Below are 17,268 nucleotides of genomic sequence, written 5' to 3'. Positions count from 1 at the left end.
GCTGTAAGTCTTTTCTCTGACCCCCTCTCCCCATCACTGCTCTCTAACCCTGTCCCCTGCCCCTGAGCTTCCTAGGGGTGGGTGTGCTCTGTCTCACTTGTGCTCTTTGGGGCCTTTCCACAGCTCAGTTTGGTTTCTCTGCTCATTTCTCAAGTTCTCCTTTGTTTGAAATAAAGCTTGAAAACACTATGTAGTGTCCCTTTCCCTTTTGCCATGTCTGTCTTTAGAGCCGAGCACAGACGGTCTTCCCGCTGGCCACCTTCCCACCTCACCCTTCGCCCTCAGGTCTCTTTGGCCTCTTCTTTTGTCCTCTAGTCCTTTTCCTGGTTATCATTAGCCGCAAACTCAGAAAGCCAGATGCCCCTGCCTCCTGAGTGCTGGGATTGAATGTGTGCATCAGTGCCGCCGGCAGCACTGTTTTTAGCTACCACTTGATCATCTTCTTTTTCTTAAGAACTGCCTACACCACCTTCCTGACCCACGTGCTTGGTAAGTACCAGCAACCACCCCCCCAGGTGCCCACCCAGTGCCTTGTGTAGTAAACACACTGCATTCCGAGTTTAAAAAGCCTTCATCCAGATCCCTTTGAGGAGGAGGGTTAAAAAAAAAGCACATTTTCACAACTATCATTAAAATGCTCATGAAAACATTCAAGAATGTTTTAAACATAAACCATGTTTAAGGACAGTTGTCTGTTTTAAATGCAGTTTTTGGTAGGAGACGTGTATGTGGTACAAAATGATCTCATACTATGGATATAGTTCCATATAGTATGGAACAGTAATGTTTTTAACACATAAATAACAAGTTGTTATACCTTACACATTAAATTCATACAATATAAATAAATATTTTGGAAATGTTTACTTACCAACTGATGAGTTTCTTATCTTGCTCACATTATGGGGAAGATGGACAGGAATAGTTCACAGCATTTGTAAGGTCCTTGATCATAGAAAGTGAGCCTACTGATGAAGTGCTATGGCCATAACAAAACTGTGTTCCCCTCCAGCAGACATGTATGCAAGGGAATCACATTAGCATCTGAGAGTAACTCACTGGGTTAAGCACATGACGGGTGTATGGCATGTGCATGTGTGTGTCTAAGGACTCTACATGCTAACTGCTTTTCAACTGTGTGCTGTAGAGCTAGTGATACTTGCACTCCTCATTCTAGCCTGTCACATCTGACACTCTGTACCTTAGTTCTAAACCAACCTCAACTCGTGCATTTTATCTCAAGTACCCCCATGTATGTTTTCCCGACTGTTCTCACTTCTTTCATTCCTTAACAACACCCCAGCCAGTCCAACCTCATACTTAGTTTTTTCCCTACCATATCTTAAATATTCTGCATGCCTCATGTGATCTGCTGAGCCTCCGCAGATCTGTGACCTGCAGAGACTAGACCTGCAACACATTTAGGAAATACTGTCCTTGTCTTTCCCTTCATCAAGCCCTTTGGTTACAAAGTTCACACCCAGCCATAAGGAGCAAGTTTGCTCCACTCTCCTTCCTGTTCTCTTCTCCAAGCACTCACCACTGCATTCTGGGAGTTTAGTTCTAGAAATCTCTGTGGCTTAGTGGTCCCCTCCCGTTACCATGCCCTCAGAATCATTCTCTAGGCCACAGCTCCTCCAGGACTCATCTCTCCTTCTGTTGTCTTTAGGGCCTTCTCATTCCAGCCAGTCACTGCCTTTGTTTTCATCTGTCGTCTTCCCATTCCTTTCCTCCTCACTCTTTCCTAGAACAGTGCCAACCCCCATGTAGAAAGCACCTGTTTGTCCAGATGAACGGCCTTCTCTTGAACAACACTTCTCTCTCCACTGCCTCTCCCCTCAGCAGCAGCCACTCCAGTGCAGCCCTCTACACAGCACAATTTCTACTCCTTTGTCTTAATTACATGTGTGTTCATCCCCATCCTTGAAAATAAAAATGAAGTTTTCCTTTTGAGTTGGCTCCCACCATAACCTTCAGCCACTTGCGCCCATACCAGCCATCCATTCTATTCAGACTACTCAATCCCTGGGTGTCATTTTATCAGGTTCATCCTAGTCCATCTCTCCCTAGTCCTTTGAATTAAAATTCCCACCCCACCCCCAGCTTAATGCCCCCCTTCTCCTCCCACTGCAAGTGCTGTATTTTAACGTCTGGTTTAAAGATCCAGTATCTAGCCTGAGACCTACATTCTTTCTGCTGAGAGGACGCATTCTGGGAAAACCATCACCCATCTGCACACGTCACTGTCCTTCAGCTAATGCTCACAGCTCCCAGCTCCCAGCCTCTCTCCTCAGTCGTGATGTTGTTTAGTGCAGATGTGTGCCATAGCCTTCTTACTAACGCTTCCCAGCAATCAAGTGCTCCTGTCTTCCCTGTGAGCTCTGCCATTCTTTTTCCTGTAGACACTGACAACTGTGTTAGCTACAGAACTGCTTTTACCCGCAAAGCTATCTTTATACCATTATGGATTTAGCAGTCTTTTCTCTCATCTCCTTGCTTCCCCGACACTTTTTAGTATCAGACTTTCAGAGGGTCTTTGCTGTTGGCCAAGGCTCAGATCCGTCCAAGTTACATACTCCTTGACCCAATCTATTGGTCATTAGTTGCTTCAGATGCCACTGGAGGGATTACCAGATCATACTCCTTCATTAGTGTTTCTTAACCACATTTTTCTCTCCATCTTTGGTTGCAATCTAAGCTAACACATTTCTCTACTACAAAATCAACTGTGGGTTTTTTGTTTTGTTTTGTTGTTGTTGTTTTGTCTTTTTTTTTTTTTTTTTTTTCAGCATTCCTCATTCTGGCCCTCTATAATTCCCTTCCCTACCTAGCCTCTGTACTCACTCTGTCCTTCCATCCCAAATGCTACTTACTTCTCCTGTCTTCAGAGTCCAACCTCTGTCTCCTCTGGGATCCTTTCATACAAGGCTCCCTAGGGATCCCACCATTCTCTGTCAGCCAGGCTCCACAAAGCACATCAGCAGTTGTAATGGCACACCATGCAATAATCTGCAGTGTCTTAACTACCTGCCATCCTTTACACTTCTACCCACCACATTCAGCGTGGACACAGAATTCTTCGGATTGTCTCCCTCATAATCTCCATGCATTCTCCATCTTGTAACAGTCACCTGTTCTCAGGACAAGCTACCTGATTTGGTGCCCAAGAATGCAGTTGTAGCTTTCATTTCATGTCTGTCGCTGGTCAGTGCTGGCCCTTACACCGGAGGCTAATGTTGGTGTACAGCTGCCCCTCCTCCAACATGCAGAACAGCCTTAATCTCAGCACCCGTTCTGTGGGCAGCGTTCGCAGACCCCCAGACTGTCTGCGAGGGGAACATCATCACCTAACCCCCTTTCCTCCTCCATTTCCTGTGTACTGTACTGCCTCTGCCTCGGCTCACTCTTGACCCCTGTGGATCACTGCAGGTGGCCTGTTTCCTTTAACCCTCTCCAATTTTCGCTCTCTCAGCACACGCTCTACTTCAGTTATCTAGGAATCTCTTCATTTTTGCCATAGCCTTCCTACAGTGGTTTAACTTCTGCAGTTTTCCATTCTGACAAGCCCAACTGCACATCCCTCTCCCTAATTAGCTTCTAGCATTCATCTTTTTATTCCCCCCAGTTCTGAAATCTTTTTACACTAACCTCCTCAGCAGCTGGCTCTCATTTTTAGCAATTCTGTACAAAAGCCTCTTTTAACAGGTGTGCAGGGGTTTTTTTTGTTTGTTTGTTTGTTTGTTTTTTGTTGTTTTTTTTTTTTTTTTGGCTTGTCTTTTTGGATTTTGCCTCTCCTGTTTCATGAAGCTGTAATCTTTGATAGTAAAGTGATGTTCTTGGGGCCCCTGCCATCTCTGTCTCTCAATGCGTGCTTTTTCCTCTAGCCATACTGATGCTACCACCACTGGCTTTTATTGTGGCCCTTGGCAGCTTCCCTTCAAGTCTTCACTGTATCAACCGAATCATTTAATGAAAAATGTGCCACACAAAGGTTCCACTTACTCTCCCCCTCAGTCCGTCTATGTCACATCTTTAGTATTTGTAAATGCTGTCTCTTATTTTCTACATAAAAGCCACTGTCTGCCCCAGTCTGTGATTTCATCATTTGCCATTCATTGTCTTTCTTTAATTAACCCCATGCTCCTAATCCTGCAACTTCACACAGCACTCTATTAAAATTTATACTAAAGAACTGTGACATTGAACTGTAGTGTTATCAATAGATTAATCATATATACCAATTATATGAGGGAGGAAGGGAGGGATGGATGGATGGATGGATGGATGGATGGATGGATGGAATGATTAAAAGACTGAACAAGTACCTCTTGTTGCCAACACCACCATGTTTTGAGTTTCCTTCCTCCTCCTGCTTATACCTCTAATAGCTTTCTAAAGCTCCGATTTCTAGTCAGTCATCTGAAACATAGTGCCTATTTGTTTTTCCATTTTGACAGCAAAACCTCACTTTCACCTACTCACTGCAGGTTAAAAGTTGACTTCTGGTGTTCTGTGAATCAACTCAGTCCACAACCTAAAGTCAGCATTGATACCAGGTGCCTGGTCAGTGTTAATCTGGCAATCTATGCAAATCTGTTGTCAGTAGCTGTTGTATACTAGAGCAGTGAATGGTTCTTCTGTTTTTCAAAATACTGGCCCTTTGACCAGCATGACAAAAAGTCCCCCCAAAATATCTCCCCCTGCTCTCTTCACATCAACACAAGAACCTGCTCAGGCCATCTCTTCCGTGTACTATTTCAGTCCACGGTACAGAAGTGTCTTCACGTCATGCTTTGTGAAACTGACTTTTTGACCAGCTTGCAAATGCTTCAACAGGCACTACCTTAGAGAGCAGGACATGCTAGCCCATGTTAAAACCTGAAACTGTGGAACATAGGTGGTGTTTCCTCCTTGATGGTGACGTGTTTGCTCTGCCACTCATGAAAATTTGCCTGCTATTCCCTCCAGTTGCAGGCACCTTCAGCTGTACCATGAAGTTCACAGTCCGAGATTGTGACCCTAACACTGGAGTTCCAGATGAAGATGGATATGATGATGAGTATGTGGTGAGTCTTCCCTGTACAGGCCCTGGTACCTCTGCAACATTCAGTGACCTCTGTCACAAGAGAGAGCTGACAATGGCAAAACTTGTGGACCCAAGACTAACCTTCACTTACAAAGGCACTGTGGATGCCAGATTTAAATGGATTACTTTATAACTAAAGCAAAGAAATTCACCGCCCTCCCTGCCTTAACGGGAATAATTAGGAGATAATTGAATCATTTTTAATGTGATTGAGTTTACTTATAAAGTAGGTTTTGGTTGGTTCTAGTGTTCTCAAGTCCTGTACTGAAAAGCTTTGCCAGAAGGTCACATTTAGAAGGTGCTGTATGGCCTCAAGTCAGAGGTCTACGTGTGGACTACTGTGGACCTCAGGGCCACTGGCACTTAGCCTACACTTGGCTTGTGCTCCTCTGTACTAGAACCTGCAGAGGCAGGGAAGCAGCTCCCCTCAGGCCCTTTGCATGGTCTTCTGTTCTTGTTGACGACTCAGAGTACTATTATTTACTGACCCTTGCTTATTGCCCACTAGCTGGAAGACCTTGAAGTGACTGTGTCTGACCATATTCAGAAGGTACTAAAACCTAACTTTGCTGCTGCCTGGGAAGAAGTGGGAGATGCCTTTGAGAAAGAAGAGACCTTTGCCCTGAGCTCTACAAAAACCCTTGAAGGTAAGAAGAGTTTTGCTGCCAGTGAGCTGCCTGGCACCAGTCTAACCTAGGAGGCACACATGCAGTTCCAGAAGAACTCCTTTCACAGAGTTATGTTTAAGTCATCCACTCAAAACTAGGCACCTGTCTTCACCATCTGACCACGTCAGTCATTTCCTAGGCTAGGAGCCTCGTCCAGTCTACAGCCCTGGGGACCTGCAGCTCCCAGCACACACTCGTGCGTAACTTTCCTGATCCTTGTTACGTCAACTTCCTCCTCAACAGAGGCCGTCAACAACATCGTCACCTTTCTGGGCATGCAGCCATGTGAGCGATCAGATAAAGTTCCCGAGAACAAGAATTCCCACTCCCTCTACCTGGCAGGTAAGACTTCACCAGCTCTCCCTACAATCCTACAATCCATAGCAGGGTTTAAACAGAGGGATGCAGATAAGCACTCTGCCCTGCGGTTGTCGGCCATCTCGCTATGTAACAATCTGAAACCCCATCAAAGGAGTCACTGATCTTCCCGCGTCTCCTGAAGTTTCTCTAACAGGCGCCAGTGCCACCCCCACTACCTGACAGCACCAAATCAGAGCTACTGAGCACCTTCCGTGTACCTGGTTTTAACACTTAAAAACTAGGGTTGTTTGTAGGATTAATTTCCGGTTAATTCCTATAAAAGCTAAACTAAAACAATAGAAAGGAGGTTCAGGCAAAACATGGTAAGTCCCATGAATAAGAGCTTATCTAAAGTTCTTGATCTCCTTTTCCTAATTTCCCTCTCAGGCGTATACAGAGGTGGCTGTGACTTATTGGTGCGGTCCAGGCTGGCCTTAGCAGATGGAGTGACCATGCAGGTGACTGTGAGAAGCAGAGAGAGGACACCTGTGGATGTTATCTTGGCTTCTGTGGGATAAGTTCTTGCTGGGAAAGATGATGTGCCGTGCCCTCCCTACCGGTACTTTTCAGGCTAGTGGCATGAACTCCCCAAAATCATACTTAAAGATTAATAGTGGCTTTGAAGAAGCAAACCCAATGCTCAGCCCTGCGCCAGCAGATCAAGCGAATGTTTGTCTTTGTGCCTGGACTTCACTGTCTCACGTGTCAGCTTCCAGTGATCTTGAAAGTCAGGTACTACTTACACTATTCTACAGCTGCTTAGCTTCATTATCTGCTTCTAGTTAATGTGTGAAAACTCTTGGCAATGTTGGAAAATTTTATCGAAGAAGGGTGGAGGGGGGAGGGGAAGCCAGAATCCATTTTTGTCACAGTTTGTTTTTATTAATAGAAAATAAACACTCATTCATTCCAGTTTCAAAGTTGCTATACTTGAAATTTCTAATTTAAAAAATGAATTTAAAATAATTACACTGCTTTAACTAAGACAGTTAAAACTGTGGCTTAAAAAAGTATTCAGCACCATTTGCTCTTAGGTCTTTCAATTTGTTCTTAAAAGCGTCTGGGAACTTGCCTGTCTCTTAAGTACAGGATTTGCCAAGTTAATGAGAAAGCCTTCCTGAACAGCCAATGGGATGCTAAGCAGCCATCAGGGCATCAGTGGGCATTCGGCTGTGGCAGTGGTCCCCTCCCCTCCACCTCTGCTGTGGAGGGGCCTTCGCACTGAGATGCGAGGAGGCAGGCTGTTATTTACGGTTCGGCTTGGACTTTCTAGACAGAAACAGTACATCTCTGGCAGATGCAATTGCTTCTTAATACCTTGTGGTTTTAGGAAGTTTTGTAGGTAATTTGAATCTGTTTACTCACAAATTCAGTGTGTAATGAGATTCTCTACTCTAGCAGGTAAGGGCCAGCTGTTTTAATACGCTTGTAAGATATGTACATGAGTATGCAAATCAGTCTTAGCAGCATACTCAGAACACTGTTTATGCCAATGTCTGTCTTGGTTTGATAGGCTATATTTTTGGGGTGGGGGTGGGTGGGATGGGGACGGGGGGGTCAGTGCTGGGGAATGAACCCAAGGGCTTTAGCATGCTGGGCAGGCACACTACCTGGCTACATCCCCAGACCCCAAAGCCGATGTCTGTCTGAACAAAGAATGCTGGAAGCAGCTGATGAAAGTGGATGTAAAGGTGTGACAAGATGCCCCTCTCACCCTGTTCACAGATTGCGCAGGGGGCGGCGAGCTCCCCCTCCCCCTCTATTCCAGGGTTCCCAGTTTAAGTCCACAGAAGCTGGACTTTTGTGGGTTTGTTTTTCTTTTTTTTTTGAGTATTTTACACAAAAGAGAATGCCTAATGCTGTCTTTCTGCATAAATGAAAAGTGTTATTAGTCAAAATGTCCTAATAACACAGGACAACAGCAGATCTATCCACCTGATCACAGGAACGAGAGGATATCTTGTCACCCTTAGAGAATGAGAGCTGGACCAGCATGTCACCCTCAGAGTTTCTGCCGCCTGTTTTCTCTTGTCATCAATGTGAATAAAATGGACTTTTATGAAAGAATAGTATTTGATTGCCAGGACCTCTTTTGGGCATTTCTAAGTGGAATACACACAGATACGAGAATGGGGGAGGTAATACAGGGAAGCTACTCTTTCCAGCTCAGAAGGAGTTGATGAAGCCCATATATGCATTCAAGAAGCCCATGGGATCCTCTAGCTGTGGGTAGTGGCTAATGTGGTCATCCAGAATCGACACTGTGGACCGCGGCAGCGTTTTCCTAGTGGAAGAGAACAGCATGGAGGTGAACTTAGGCGGGAGGATGAGAGGGTGCAAGCGTGGGAAGCCCCGCAAATGCCCCTACAGACATGACACGCTGGATGGAGCCAACAGAGAGCTTACTGTCTCCTGCCGCAGGCAGACACACTTGCCAGTTCCACTTACACGGGTTTCAGCTGTTCAGAACCCAACAGACAACATCTTGCAAATACAACACTTCTGTAACAGCCCTCAAAACATGACTCTCAGCTCCTTAGAGCATCAACAGGTGGCTCAGCCAGCAGCTCACTGCCCAAGCAAAGGTCAGCAAAGAGCCTTCCTTGATACTGTGTAAAATTAGAAGCAAGCTATTTTTCCCATATTTTCTCCACTAGGGTATGTGAAGGTATGGAACGTTCTTATATGACAGCCAAGATTTCATATTCTAGTACCTTCAAAGTAAGTACCCTGAAGGAGTCCCCGAGCTGTCCGTAACTGCTCACTGAAGTCTGCTCAGCTGTCAGTGAAATGGCTCAGACTAAACTAACACATTTCTTAAGGTGTCTGGTTCCCAGGAAGGGTGTTTTTCCCCTTCCCTCTATGCTTAGGAATATGGTAACAGCCATGACAATGAGAACAGAATATATGACCAGAGAAAAGTATAATGACCTATCTTGATCTTTCCACTCAGTTAAAGGATTCTCTACCTCTAAGTGGCCTGTTTCGTTTCCAGTGAGGTCAGAGGCCATAGCTAGTGCCAACAACCCCTTTCAAGATGAAATACTAAGAAAACAAAGACCTGTGAGGACTCACCTGTACAGCTCCAAAAACTCTGGATAGGGGTTTATAGGATCCAGTGGCCCATAGATAAAATGAACTAGGAAAGAGAAGAGGAAGGAATTTCTAACAGCTCACATCTGTGTTCCTATTGCTATCCTAAAACTAACCTCCCTCCATTTATTAAAAACACAAGTAACTAAAAATGTTATGTCATGATAGAAAACCTCACTTCTTGTTGGGTGAGCCTAAAGAACGTATGGAACAAGCCAGTCTTCTACAGAGAACTGTCTGGTCCCTTCTTGTTCTTCTGTACCCTGAACCAAAGAAATAAGCTCACTTTCAAGATCTGCTTTCTAGAAATAGAGACAGAATCAGAAGTTTCTAGTATAACTGACCTCTGACATTTGAAGTCAGCCAACAGTTTGCTGATCACTAACTGTTGTGTGGGAGGGACCACACTTTTTCTTTTAAATGCCAAAGAAGAGAAGACAGAGCACAACTATCTACAGCCTCCATTAATGACCTTACTAGCTTCCTTGTCCCAACAGTTTGATCTAGTGTGCCACTAGACCAAATGCCTGTGGAGCAGTGCCTCTGCCTTACACTGTTCACTGTGGTGAGCCAGGTGTTGAGAATAGGGTGCCCATGAACAAAGAATGGCCAGTCAAACGTTCTAGGTAAAAAGTCTGTGTTTACGTGTGGAAATGAAGGCAAAAAGTATGTCCTAAATATTATGTTGCAGATACTTGTGCTAAGAGCAGCTTTTACTCTATGTATGATTATTTGCTCTACCCGGCAAACCTGCACGGAGACTTTATGAGTTGTAACAATGTTAAGTCACTGTTCCCAATAACAGAAAACTGTCCGCAGATACTCACTGGGGATGGTCACAGAAGCAAGCGCTCCCACCCAGCGTCTTCTAAACTTCTTCCTTTGATTGATGTACTGTAAAAGACTGCAGCACAGGTGAGTCAGCAAGAGCACAACAGCAAGTATTTATTATCAGTGCATTGCCAGGGCCGCAGAAAGCAGCCTGGGCCCCCGCAGAGCCTACTCCATCCTTCTGTGCTCACGCAGACACAACAGTGACTGTCTGCGTGAGCACTAAGGGCTCTTTGCATTCATTGTGCAGGACTGAGATCTGCAGAAGGATCACAGTTGGTTTGGCACGTGCATAATTTAAAACCTGAGTCTAAGAATCCAGTTTTGAACCCAGTACTAACCAGCTCTGTGACTCTTGAGAAAACATTTTTTAAACCTAAGTTCCTCATTTGAAACTAAAACCAAACTACGTCATCTGAGTGGACGACAGCCACCTTTAAAAATGCCAGTGTATTCGTTTTTGGGATGAGGGCCTCATCACTGCTCTCCATCCAAGCAGAGGGGAGAGAACGCTTCCCACTGCATGGGAACTGCCAGCAGCCACACTGCAGCCCAGGGGCACTGACTCTGCTCCTGACTCCGGGCAGTCCTGGGGGCAAAACAGGAGGTGTCTTTTAAAGAGGGGTCCTCGTTTTCAGTTTTACTCATATTAAAATATCGAGGATCTTATGGGTTAGGATGCAGAGGGAGGCCACAGCAAAGCCAGCAGCTAGAGCACTGGGAGTCACAGACCCGCTGGCAAAGGACCAGGCCTCACCTCAGGGAGCAATGCATCTGTTACCATCCCCCACCAAAGCCTTGCGGCTCCAACTCTGTTGCTACTTGAAAAACAGGCAAAAGGAAGACCTTTGCACTTGGGAGAAACATTAGTTCCTTTCAAAACTATGATGAAGATATTCTTAAGCACGTCAAATTATCCAGAAGTTTAGAGAAGGATATGCCAAAGTCAGTGAGTCATTTTCATGCAAATAAGCATTAAGGTTTGATGCCATTTCTCCCCATTCTCTGTGCCAAATGCTTTAGGAGCGAGGCTAACCCTATGCTTGATTTCTTTCTTGGAAAACACAGAGCAGGGCTGTTTTAGGTTGTCTCACCAGCCTTACAGGGAGTAAGCCAGCCAGCAGCAGAACAGCCTGGGCCTGCCCCTCCCTCCGGGAGAGGGTCCTGGGCCAGAGTGAGGCTCCTGTCTTACCTGTCGATAACCAGGTTTCCGTCATTGTTGCGGATCCCGGCCCACATGTCCCACAGCTCACTCTCCGAGGGCCGGGTGTATGGTCCAAAGACGGGGGTGAGACTGAGAAAGTGCAAGACGGGAAGGTTAGGCCATGTCCCCGAAAACCTCCAGGGACATCCGAGCAACTGTTCAGTCTTGGATGGCGACCTACCCTCGAGAGAACACGAAGAAGTTCATGAGCCTCGTGAGGATAGGCGACAGCACACCTCCATCTTTGAGGAGCTGCAGAGAAGAAGTAAGAGTAAAATTCAAGATGCAGAGGGGGTTGACAGCACCTCAACACAGTGTTTTACACCCGAAACTAAAACAGAACTTAGCCATTTCTTCTGAAAGAAAAAAAAAAATGTATAATCCCGATTTCATCAACTTGATCCTAGAATCTCAACTTAAACATCATTCTTACACAGCTCATTCTTACACAGTTATGTTACACAAAAACATACATGTGTTTCTCTAAGTATTTGTTCATCTCTTATTTCTCAGAGATGCTTGGTTTTATGTAGGATAGCCTCCTTTGTTTCACTGGGGAGAGAAAATTAATTTGATTATATGGATTCGTAATAAAGAAGAGTTCAATAGACTGGCTCATGACCGCAGGCCCTTAAGAAGTCCCAGTGTTTGCGTTTTTGTTTTTCATGCCATAGATGTCTGAACTGAGGTGCTGTGCAGTGAAGCTGCCAACCTTTTGGAGAAGGAGAGGGCGGTGGGTCTCAGGAAAGATGCCTGTGGAAAAACAGACTTGTTAGTCCTCTACCAGCACACAACCGTGGCCTGAGACGTCTCCCCTCCCTATCCAGTGCTACATTAGGGGCCTTAACTGCCAACTAGAACCATGAGTAAGAACAGCTGTGCACTGTGTACACAGACCTACAGGCGAGTGTGGCAAGCAGGGGGGACTAGGCCAGCTACTACCAGATACTGGTTAACAAATCACCACATGCTGGGATTACTTTCCTCATTTTAAAGGTACAAAAATGGAGGGGTAATTTTTTTGTTTTTGTTTCCCCGGATAGGGTTTCTTTGTGTGGCCCTAACTATCCTAAACTCTTTATGTAGACCAGGCTGGCCTTGAACTCAGAAGTCCACCAGCCTCTGCCTCCCAAGTGCTGGGATTAAAGGTGGGCGCCGCGCTACCCAGCTCTTTAAAAACAGGTATTTATTTTGCCTGTGTGTACATGGGTGCCGAGACACCCACGCAGAGGTCAGAGGACAACTTGCAGGAGTCCGTTTTCTCCTTCCAGTGTGGGTTCTGAAATTAAATTTGTATCCACAGACTTGGCACCCTCACCCACTGAGCCATCCTGCCCCCCCCCCCGGCATCCTTTATTTTCTAAATGTCTGAAAACATGTATTCCATAAATGCCGTCACCATGAAGACTATTCATGGCACAGCAGGGTGAACGACGCCCTGTGTGTGATGTGTCTGTAACATCGGTTACTATTCAGATGCTTGGGGTCGTAAAAAGGTGGCTTTCCTATGCTACACCCCACTTTCCACCTGCCCCCCCGCCCCAGGCAATTACCTCCGTTTGACAGGCAGAGACTCTTTATGGTCAGCCGGCCAGATCGATTCTGCTTGTATCTGGAGCAGGGTAAGAAGAAACACGTAGCTGAGCAACTGACACCCAGGCGGGGACTGCAGATAACCTACGGCTTAAGACCCCAGAACAGTTCACTTTCTCTTCGTCCTGGCGACTCTACCTGTGCAGAAGCGGAAGCCTGGCCTCACCTGTACAGTAGCTCCTGGGCAACAATGTCCCCATAGTCGTGAGACAGCAGGTTGATTCTGCGGTTCTGGAGCCCCAGGTGCCGCAGGAGCGACTCGACGATGCTTGCCTGCTCAAATATGGAATACTGGTGTGGTCTCTGAGGAGAGGAGCGGAGACACAGCAGGGTCAGCAGAGGTAGCCTGAGCCTGCCTTCAGACCCACAGCCATCACTGGCCCACCCCAGCGGCTGCTTACCGGCTTGTCACTAAAGCCAAAGCCTAAGAAATCCAGGGCGATCACTCGATGGAACCTCAGGGTCAGCCCTTCCCAGATCTGTAAGAAAGCAAGTGTGGTGTTCACCCTGCTCTCACACCCACTGCCCAGCCCACAGCAGCGCACTGGACTCATGCCTACATGCCAGCTTGGGTAAAGTGAGGCCTGGGCGATCCTCTTGGACAGTGTGTGATTTCCTAGCATTTAATCGACCTAGAGTGAACTCCAGCCTTTCACTTGGCAACGCTCCTTTCTGGACAATCAGTGTCTTGCTCCCTTCCCGTACATGAAAAGCAATTCTATATTTAATGAGATTTTATCAAGCAATTCAAATCTGCAAGAGCCTTTGAGGGCTGACAGGAATTCTTGAGTTTGTGTATAGCTTCGGACAGAGCAGCACCTGGGAACTTCATTACCTTGTACCAGTCGTAGCTGGATGTTGGAAAGCCATGTAGAAGCACAACTATCTCGGGGCTGCCAACCACACCCACAGAGTCTAAAAGGAGGAGAAGGAGAAATCAGGCAAACTACTGGCAAGGCAGCCCTGAGGACACCAACATCTAATTCACTGTAAAGGATGACCCTGCAATGCTGTGTTGCCCTTTAGACTCCTGACAATATTCAAGAGCTTCCTCCTACTCTGTGCTTTTAAAGCGCAGTGGCACACTTTCCATGAAAACACTTGAAACAGTTTGCTCATTTAGAGTCAATTTCAGTTGATATTATTACTAAAGTGCAAATTATTTTTCAAATAAAAAATAAAACCAGTTAAAACATAATCACAACAAACTACTTCTTTGTGCCTTATCAATACATTATCACATCTGAGATCTGACAGTTCTTCCCAATGGATAGGTCACCTGAGTTGATACCATTTGTCCAATACCAGCAGAGGACATGCAACTCCATAAATCAAACTATTACAAAATTCTATCAGTTACAAAAATGGACTGATAACAACAGGAACTTTTTTCTGTATGTGACATTTTTTTAAATATTCAAACAATAAAATACCTTGCCAAAAGTACTGGATTTAAATAGGACTGCCAGTGGCATAAAGCTTTGGTAATAACTTTTCAAAAAGTAATTAAAAGCATCATGTACTGTATATAGCCAGAAGAATCTATGTAAATAATATGTAACGCTAAATTTTAAGTCTGGGAAAGAACCAGTAAGATAACTTTTTTTTTTTTTTAATCCATACTTACTTGACTGGATATAAGAAATGAGAGGAGGTCAGGAGCAATAATGAAAAACGGTTTATGAAAAACAAACATTTTTCGTTATTGCTCTTGACCCCCGCCCAAAAGAAATCTTTTCCAATCTGTTTATCAGTTTCTTCAGCTATAAAATGAGATTAATGGCACCTATCTCCAAAGGCTGTTGGAAAGATTAAATGAAAAATGAAGATAATGAAGGTTAAAACATAACTGAATGTCTTGGGTATAGTAACTAAGTAGCAGTCATAATAATTCTCAGTAAAGCAACCTTACAGGTTTAGATACATGTAACAAATCACAGAAAATAATAAAATGACTTTGGAAATGGGCTGGGTGAGGAACAAAGGTGTGGACAGGTCTCTGAGTATTGTGCATCCTGCCTGACACTAGGGGCGCTCAAAGAGAAAACTAATGCCTCTGCTACCATGGGGGCTGGAAGACCCTCAGTCTGCTGAAACCCGAGCCCCCCCCCCCCCCACTGCAGAGCCAGTTCCCGGCTCTTGGAATGATCGAGGACCGGCGCGTGATCGCCCACACCTTACACAAAGGGCCTCTCCCTCCCTCGTTACGGCGCAGCAGACCGAGGGGCACATGCTGGAGCCTAGTGGCCAGGCCCTGGGGATCCTCCACAGCCCCGCTCTCACCTTGGTAGAAGATGCGCAGTCCCTTGTAGGTGAAGAACTTGCCAGAGGTCTTCCACGAGTGCAGGGCCGGGGAGAGCTGCGGCGGCGGGATGTGCAGGTAGGCGGCCAGCAGGGGCACGGCCAGTAACCCCACCTGGACCCACCACTCCCTCATCCTGCGGAGAAAGGGAACATCGTACACCTCCAACACCCAAAGCGCAGCCGGCGGTGCGAAACCTCGGCGCCCCGCGGCCGTGGTCAGCACCTCGCGCTTCTCGCCGCGCTGCCCCCCATCCCTCGAGTGTGACCTCCGAGCACGTGCGCAACGCGCGGCCTGAGCCCGACACGGGAGCCCGGCCGCGATGCCCACCTGGCACTGCGGCCTGTATCTGGGCTAAGCCGCGGGGAGCGGCACCAGGCCGGCACGCTCCGCAGGCCGGAAAGCAGCTTTGCCCTGACCCGCGCGCGTGTCTAATCTCCCCGCCCCCAGCCCCCATCGGGGCTCACTCTGCCCCACGGGAGGCACGAGCTAAAGCGGGATTAGAAACTGCCCCCACCTCTGACTCGCCAGGTCACCACGAAAAGCTCCTCTAACAGCGGGAGAGTCTCCCGAGGGGCAGCTAGAGACGCCAGCGCCGCAGCTACCGGGAGCAGCAGCCGCGGGAGCCCGCGCCGCGTCCTTTGTGCACACTGCGTGCGAGTTCAGGAGGTCAGTGCGCGTGGGGGGTGTACGTGCGTGTGTCTGCGTGTGCGCGGTGTGTGTCTGTGTGCGCGGTGTGTGTGCGCGCCTCTGTGTGTGTGCGCGCGCGCGTGTGGGGAGGTGTATGTGTTGGGGGGGCATTGGGGGTTGTGGGGGGTGTTTGGGAGGGGTTGTGGGGTTTGGGGGGAGGGGAGTCCGGTGAGGGAGTTCTGTGGGGGGGGTTGTGTGGAGGGGGGGGGGGGGGGTTGGCTCTCATTACCCTGACGCAGCGGGTGAAGACACCCCTCGCGGACCCTCAGCTCTTACTCGAGTCGCCGCGTGGGCAGCCACGATGGCGCGGCTCTGCCCTTCACGGCTGAGGACGAGCGACTGGAAGCGCGCCAGGGCGGGCGTCTCTGTCTGCCGCGGAGCCTCCCTGAGGAGCCCGGCCGGTCCCGGAGCTTCCACGCAGCCTCCGGGCACGGAGGACCGGGCACCCGCAGTGACTCAGCAGAACGCGGAGGGCCACACCCACGCGCCTCGCGGTCTCCCGGCTTGCGGGGGCCCAGCAAAACGGCGTTTGCAGGAGGCGGACGGAGCGCGCTTAGCAGCCAGACCGCGCTCGCTCGCTCGCGGCTCCGAGGAGACGCGGCACACGCCCGCGACACGCTCCGGGCTGAGTGCCGCGGAGCCACCTTGCCACGACCGCCAGCCGGCCCGGACCGAGTCTGCGCGAGAACTGCGCCGTGCACCCAGCCAGAGCAACCCTCCTCTCTGCCGCCGGCCAGCCGGGCGGCCCTGACCCGGTCCGCATTTCAAGCCACGCTCCTTGCCGCGGCCACGCGGCAGCCGCGAGCCCAGCGCGGCCAGGCGCAGCCGCGTCTATACAGCAGCCGCGTCTATACAGCAGCCACGTCCAGCGTCTATCTGTGGAGCCCGCGGAGCTCCGCGGTCTCGGCTCCAGAGCCCCGGCCGCACGCGGCGTCCAGAGACCCCATCACCCCGCAACAATGGCCCGAATGCCGACCGCGCCTTGCGGCACGAACCGCCACCGTCAGCCGCGGCGCAGCCCCGGACCGAAGGACACCGCGCACCCCCGAGATCCCTACGTCGCCACAACCCCGCTCCCCACGCCCACGGGACAGCGCCCGGGCGGCCCCCCCCCCCCCCCCCCCCCCGGCGGCCGCGGCACCCACCTGCGCAGGCGATCCCGGCGCACCATAGCCGCATTGTCCCACGCGCCCCGCCGCAGGGTTGCGGTGCCCGGGGCGCGCCGAGGCGCCCACAGCCGCGCAGGAGCGGAGGAGGCGGCGAGCGGCCACCGGGCGAGCCTGCTGCGCCCCGCGAGGCGCGAGGAGGGCTGCGGGAGCACCGGGATGCGCTGGCGCCGCGGCACGGACGGCAGCGGCGCCGGCTTTTACAGCCGCGGAGCCCCGCCCCGCCCCGCCCACCGCCCCGCCCCGTGCCGCAGCGCCCCGCCCCGCCCCGCCGC

The 17,268-nt window shown here is 48.9% G+C and overlaps 2 protein-coding genes across 3 annotated transcripts in view; one reads left to right on the top strand and one right to left on the bottom strand.

Moving 5' to 3' along the window:
* Positions 1 to 7,026, top strand: part of Copg2 (COPI coat complex subunit gamma 2) — a 75,051-nt gene extending 68,025 nt beyond the window's left edge. For both annotated transcript variants that reach the window (XM_055608200.1, XM_055608199.1), the window contains 4 exons: positions 4,969 to 5,066; positions 5,595 to 5,733; positions 5,998 to 6,096; positions 6,502 to 7,026. In XM_055608200.1, coding sequence (XP_055464175.1) covers positions 4,969 to 5,066; positions 5,595 to 5,733; positions 5,998 to 6,096; positions 6,502 to 6,632 — 467 coding nt within the window. In that variant the 3' untranslated portion in view covers positions 6,633 to 7,026. The remainder of the gene's footprint in view (positions 1 to 4,968; positions 5,067 to 5,594; positions 5,734 to 5,997; positions 6,097 to 6,501) is intronic.
* Positions 7,027 to 8,163: 1,137 nt separating this feature from the next.
* Positions 8,164 to 17,161, bottom strand: Mest (mesoderm specific transcript). The gene is made up of 12 exons (XM_055608201.1): positions 16,973 to 17,161; positions 15,119 to 15,273; positions 13,671 to 13,750; positions 13,237 to 13,314; positions 13,002 to 13,138; positions 12,796 to 12,854; positions 11,955 to 11,995; positions 11,424 to 11,494; positions 11,231 to 11,332; positions 10,035 to 10,111; positions 9,190 to 9,253; positions 8,164 to 8,398 (listed from the first exon to the last, which is right to left on the bottom strand). Exons 1-12 carry the CDS (start codon positions 16,996 to 16,998, stop codon positions 8,281 to 8,283), a joined length of 1,008 nt encoding a protein of 335 aa, XP_055464176.1. The 5' UTR covers positions 16,999 to 17,161; the 3' UTR covers positions 8,164 to 8,280.
* Positions 17,162 to 17,268: the final 107 nt, after the last annotated feature.

The sequence above is a fragment of the Psammomys obesus genome, unplaced genomic scaffold (assembly GCF_907164565.1).
Source record: "Psammomys obesus unplaced genomic scaffold, mPsaObe1.curated_primary_1811, whole genome shotgun sequence".
Taxonomy (NCBI): domain Eukaryota; kingdom Metazoa; phylum Chordata; class Mammalia; order Rodentia; family Muridae; genus Psammomys; species Psammomys obesus.
This window is presented reverse-complemented; position numbering and strand designations above follow the sequence as displayed.

Bases quoted from the DNA above. Each gene is read 5' to 3' on its own strand.
- Mest (XM_055608201.1), bottom strand. From the start codon at position 16,998: ATGGTGCGCCGGGATCGCCTGCGCAG. The intron at 13,751-15,118 runs GTGAGAGCGGGG...TCCTCCTTTTAG, and splicing joins ACTGCGCATCTTCTACCAAG to ACTCTGTGGGTGTGGTTGGC. The intron at 10,112-11,230 runs GTAAGACAGGAG...CCTGTGCTGCAG, and splicing joins GGAAACCTGGTTATCGACAG to TCTTTTACAGTACATCAATC.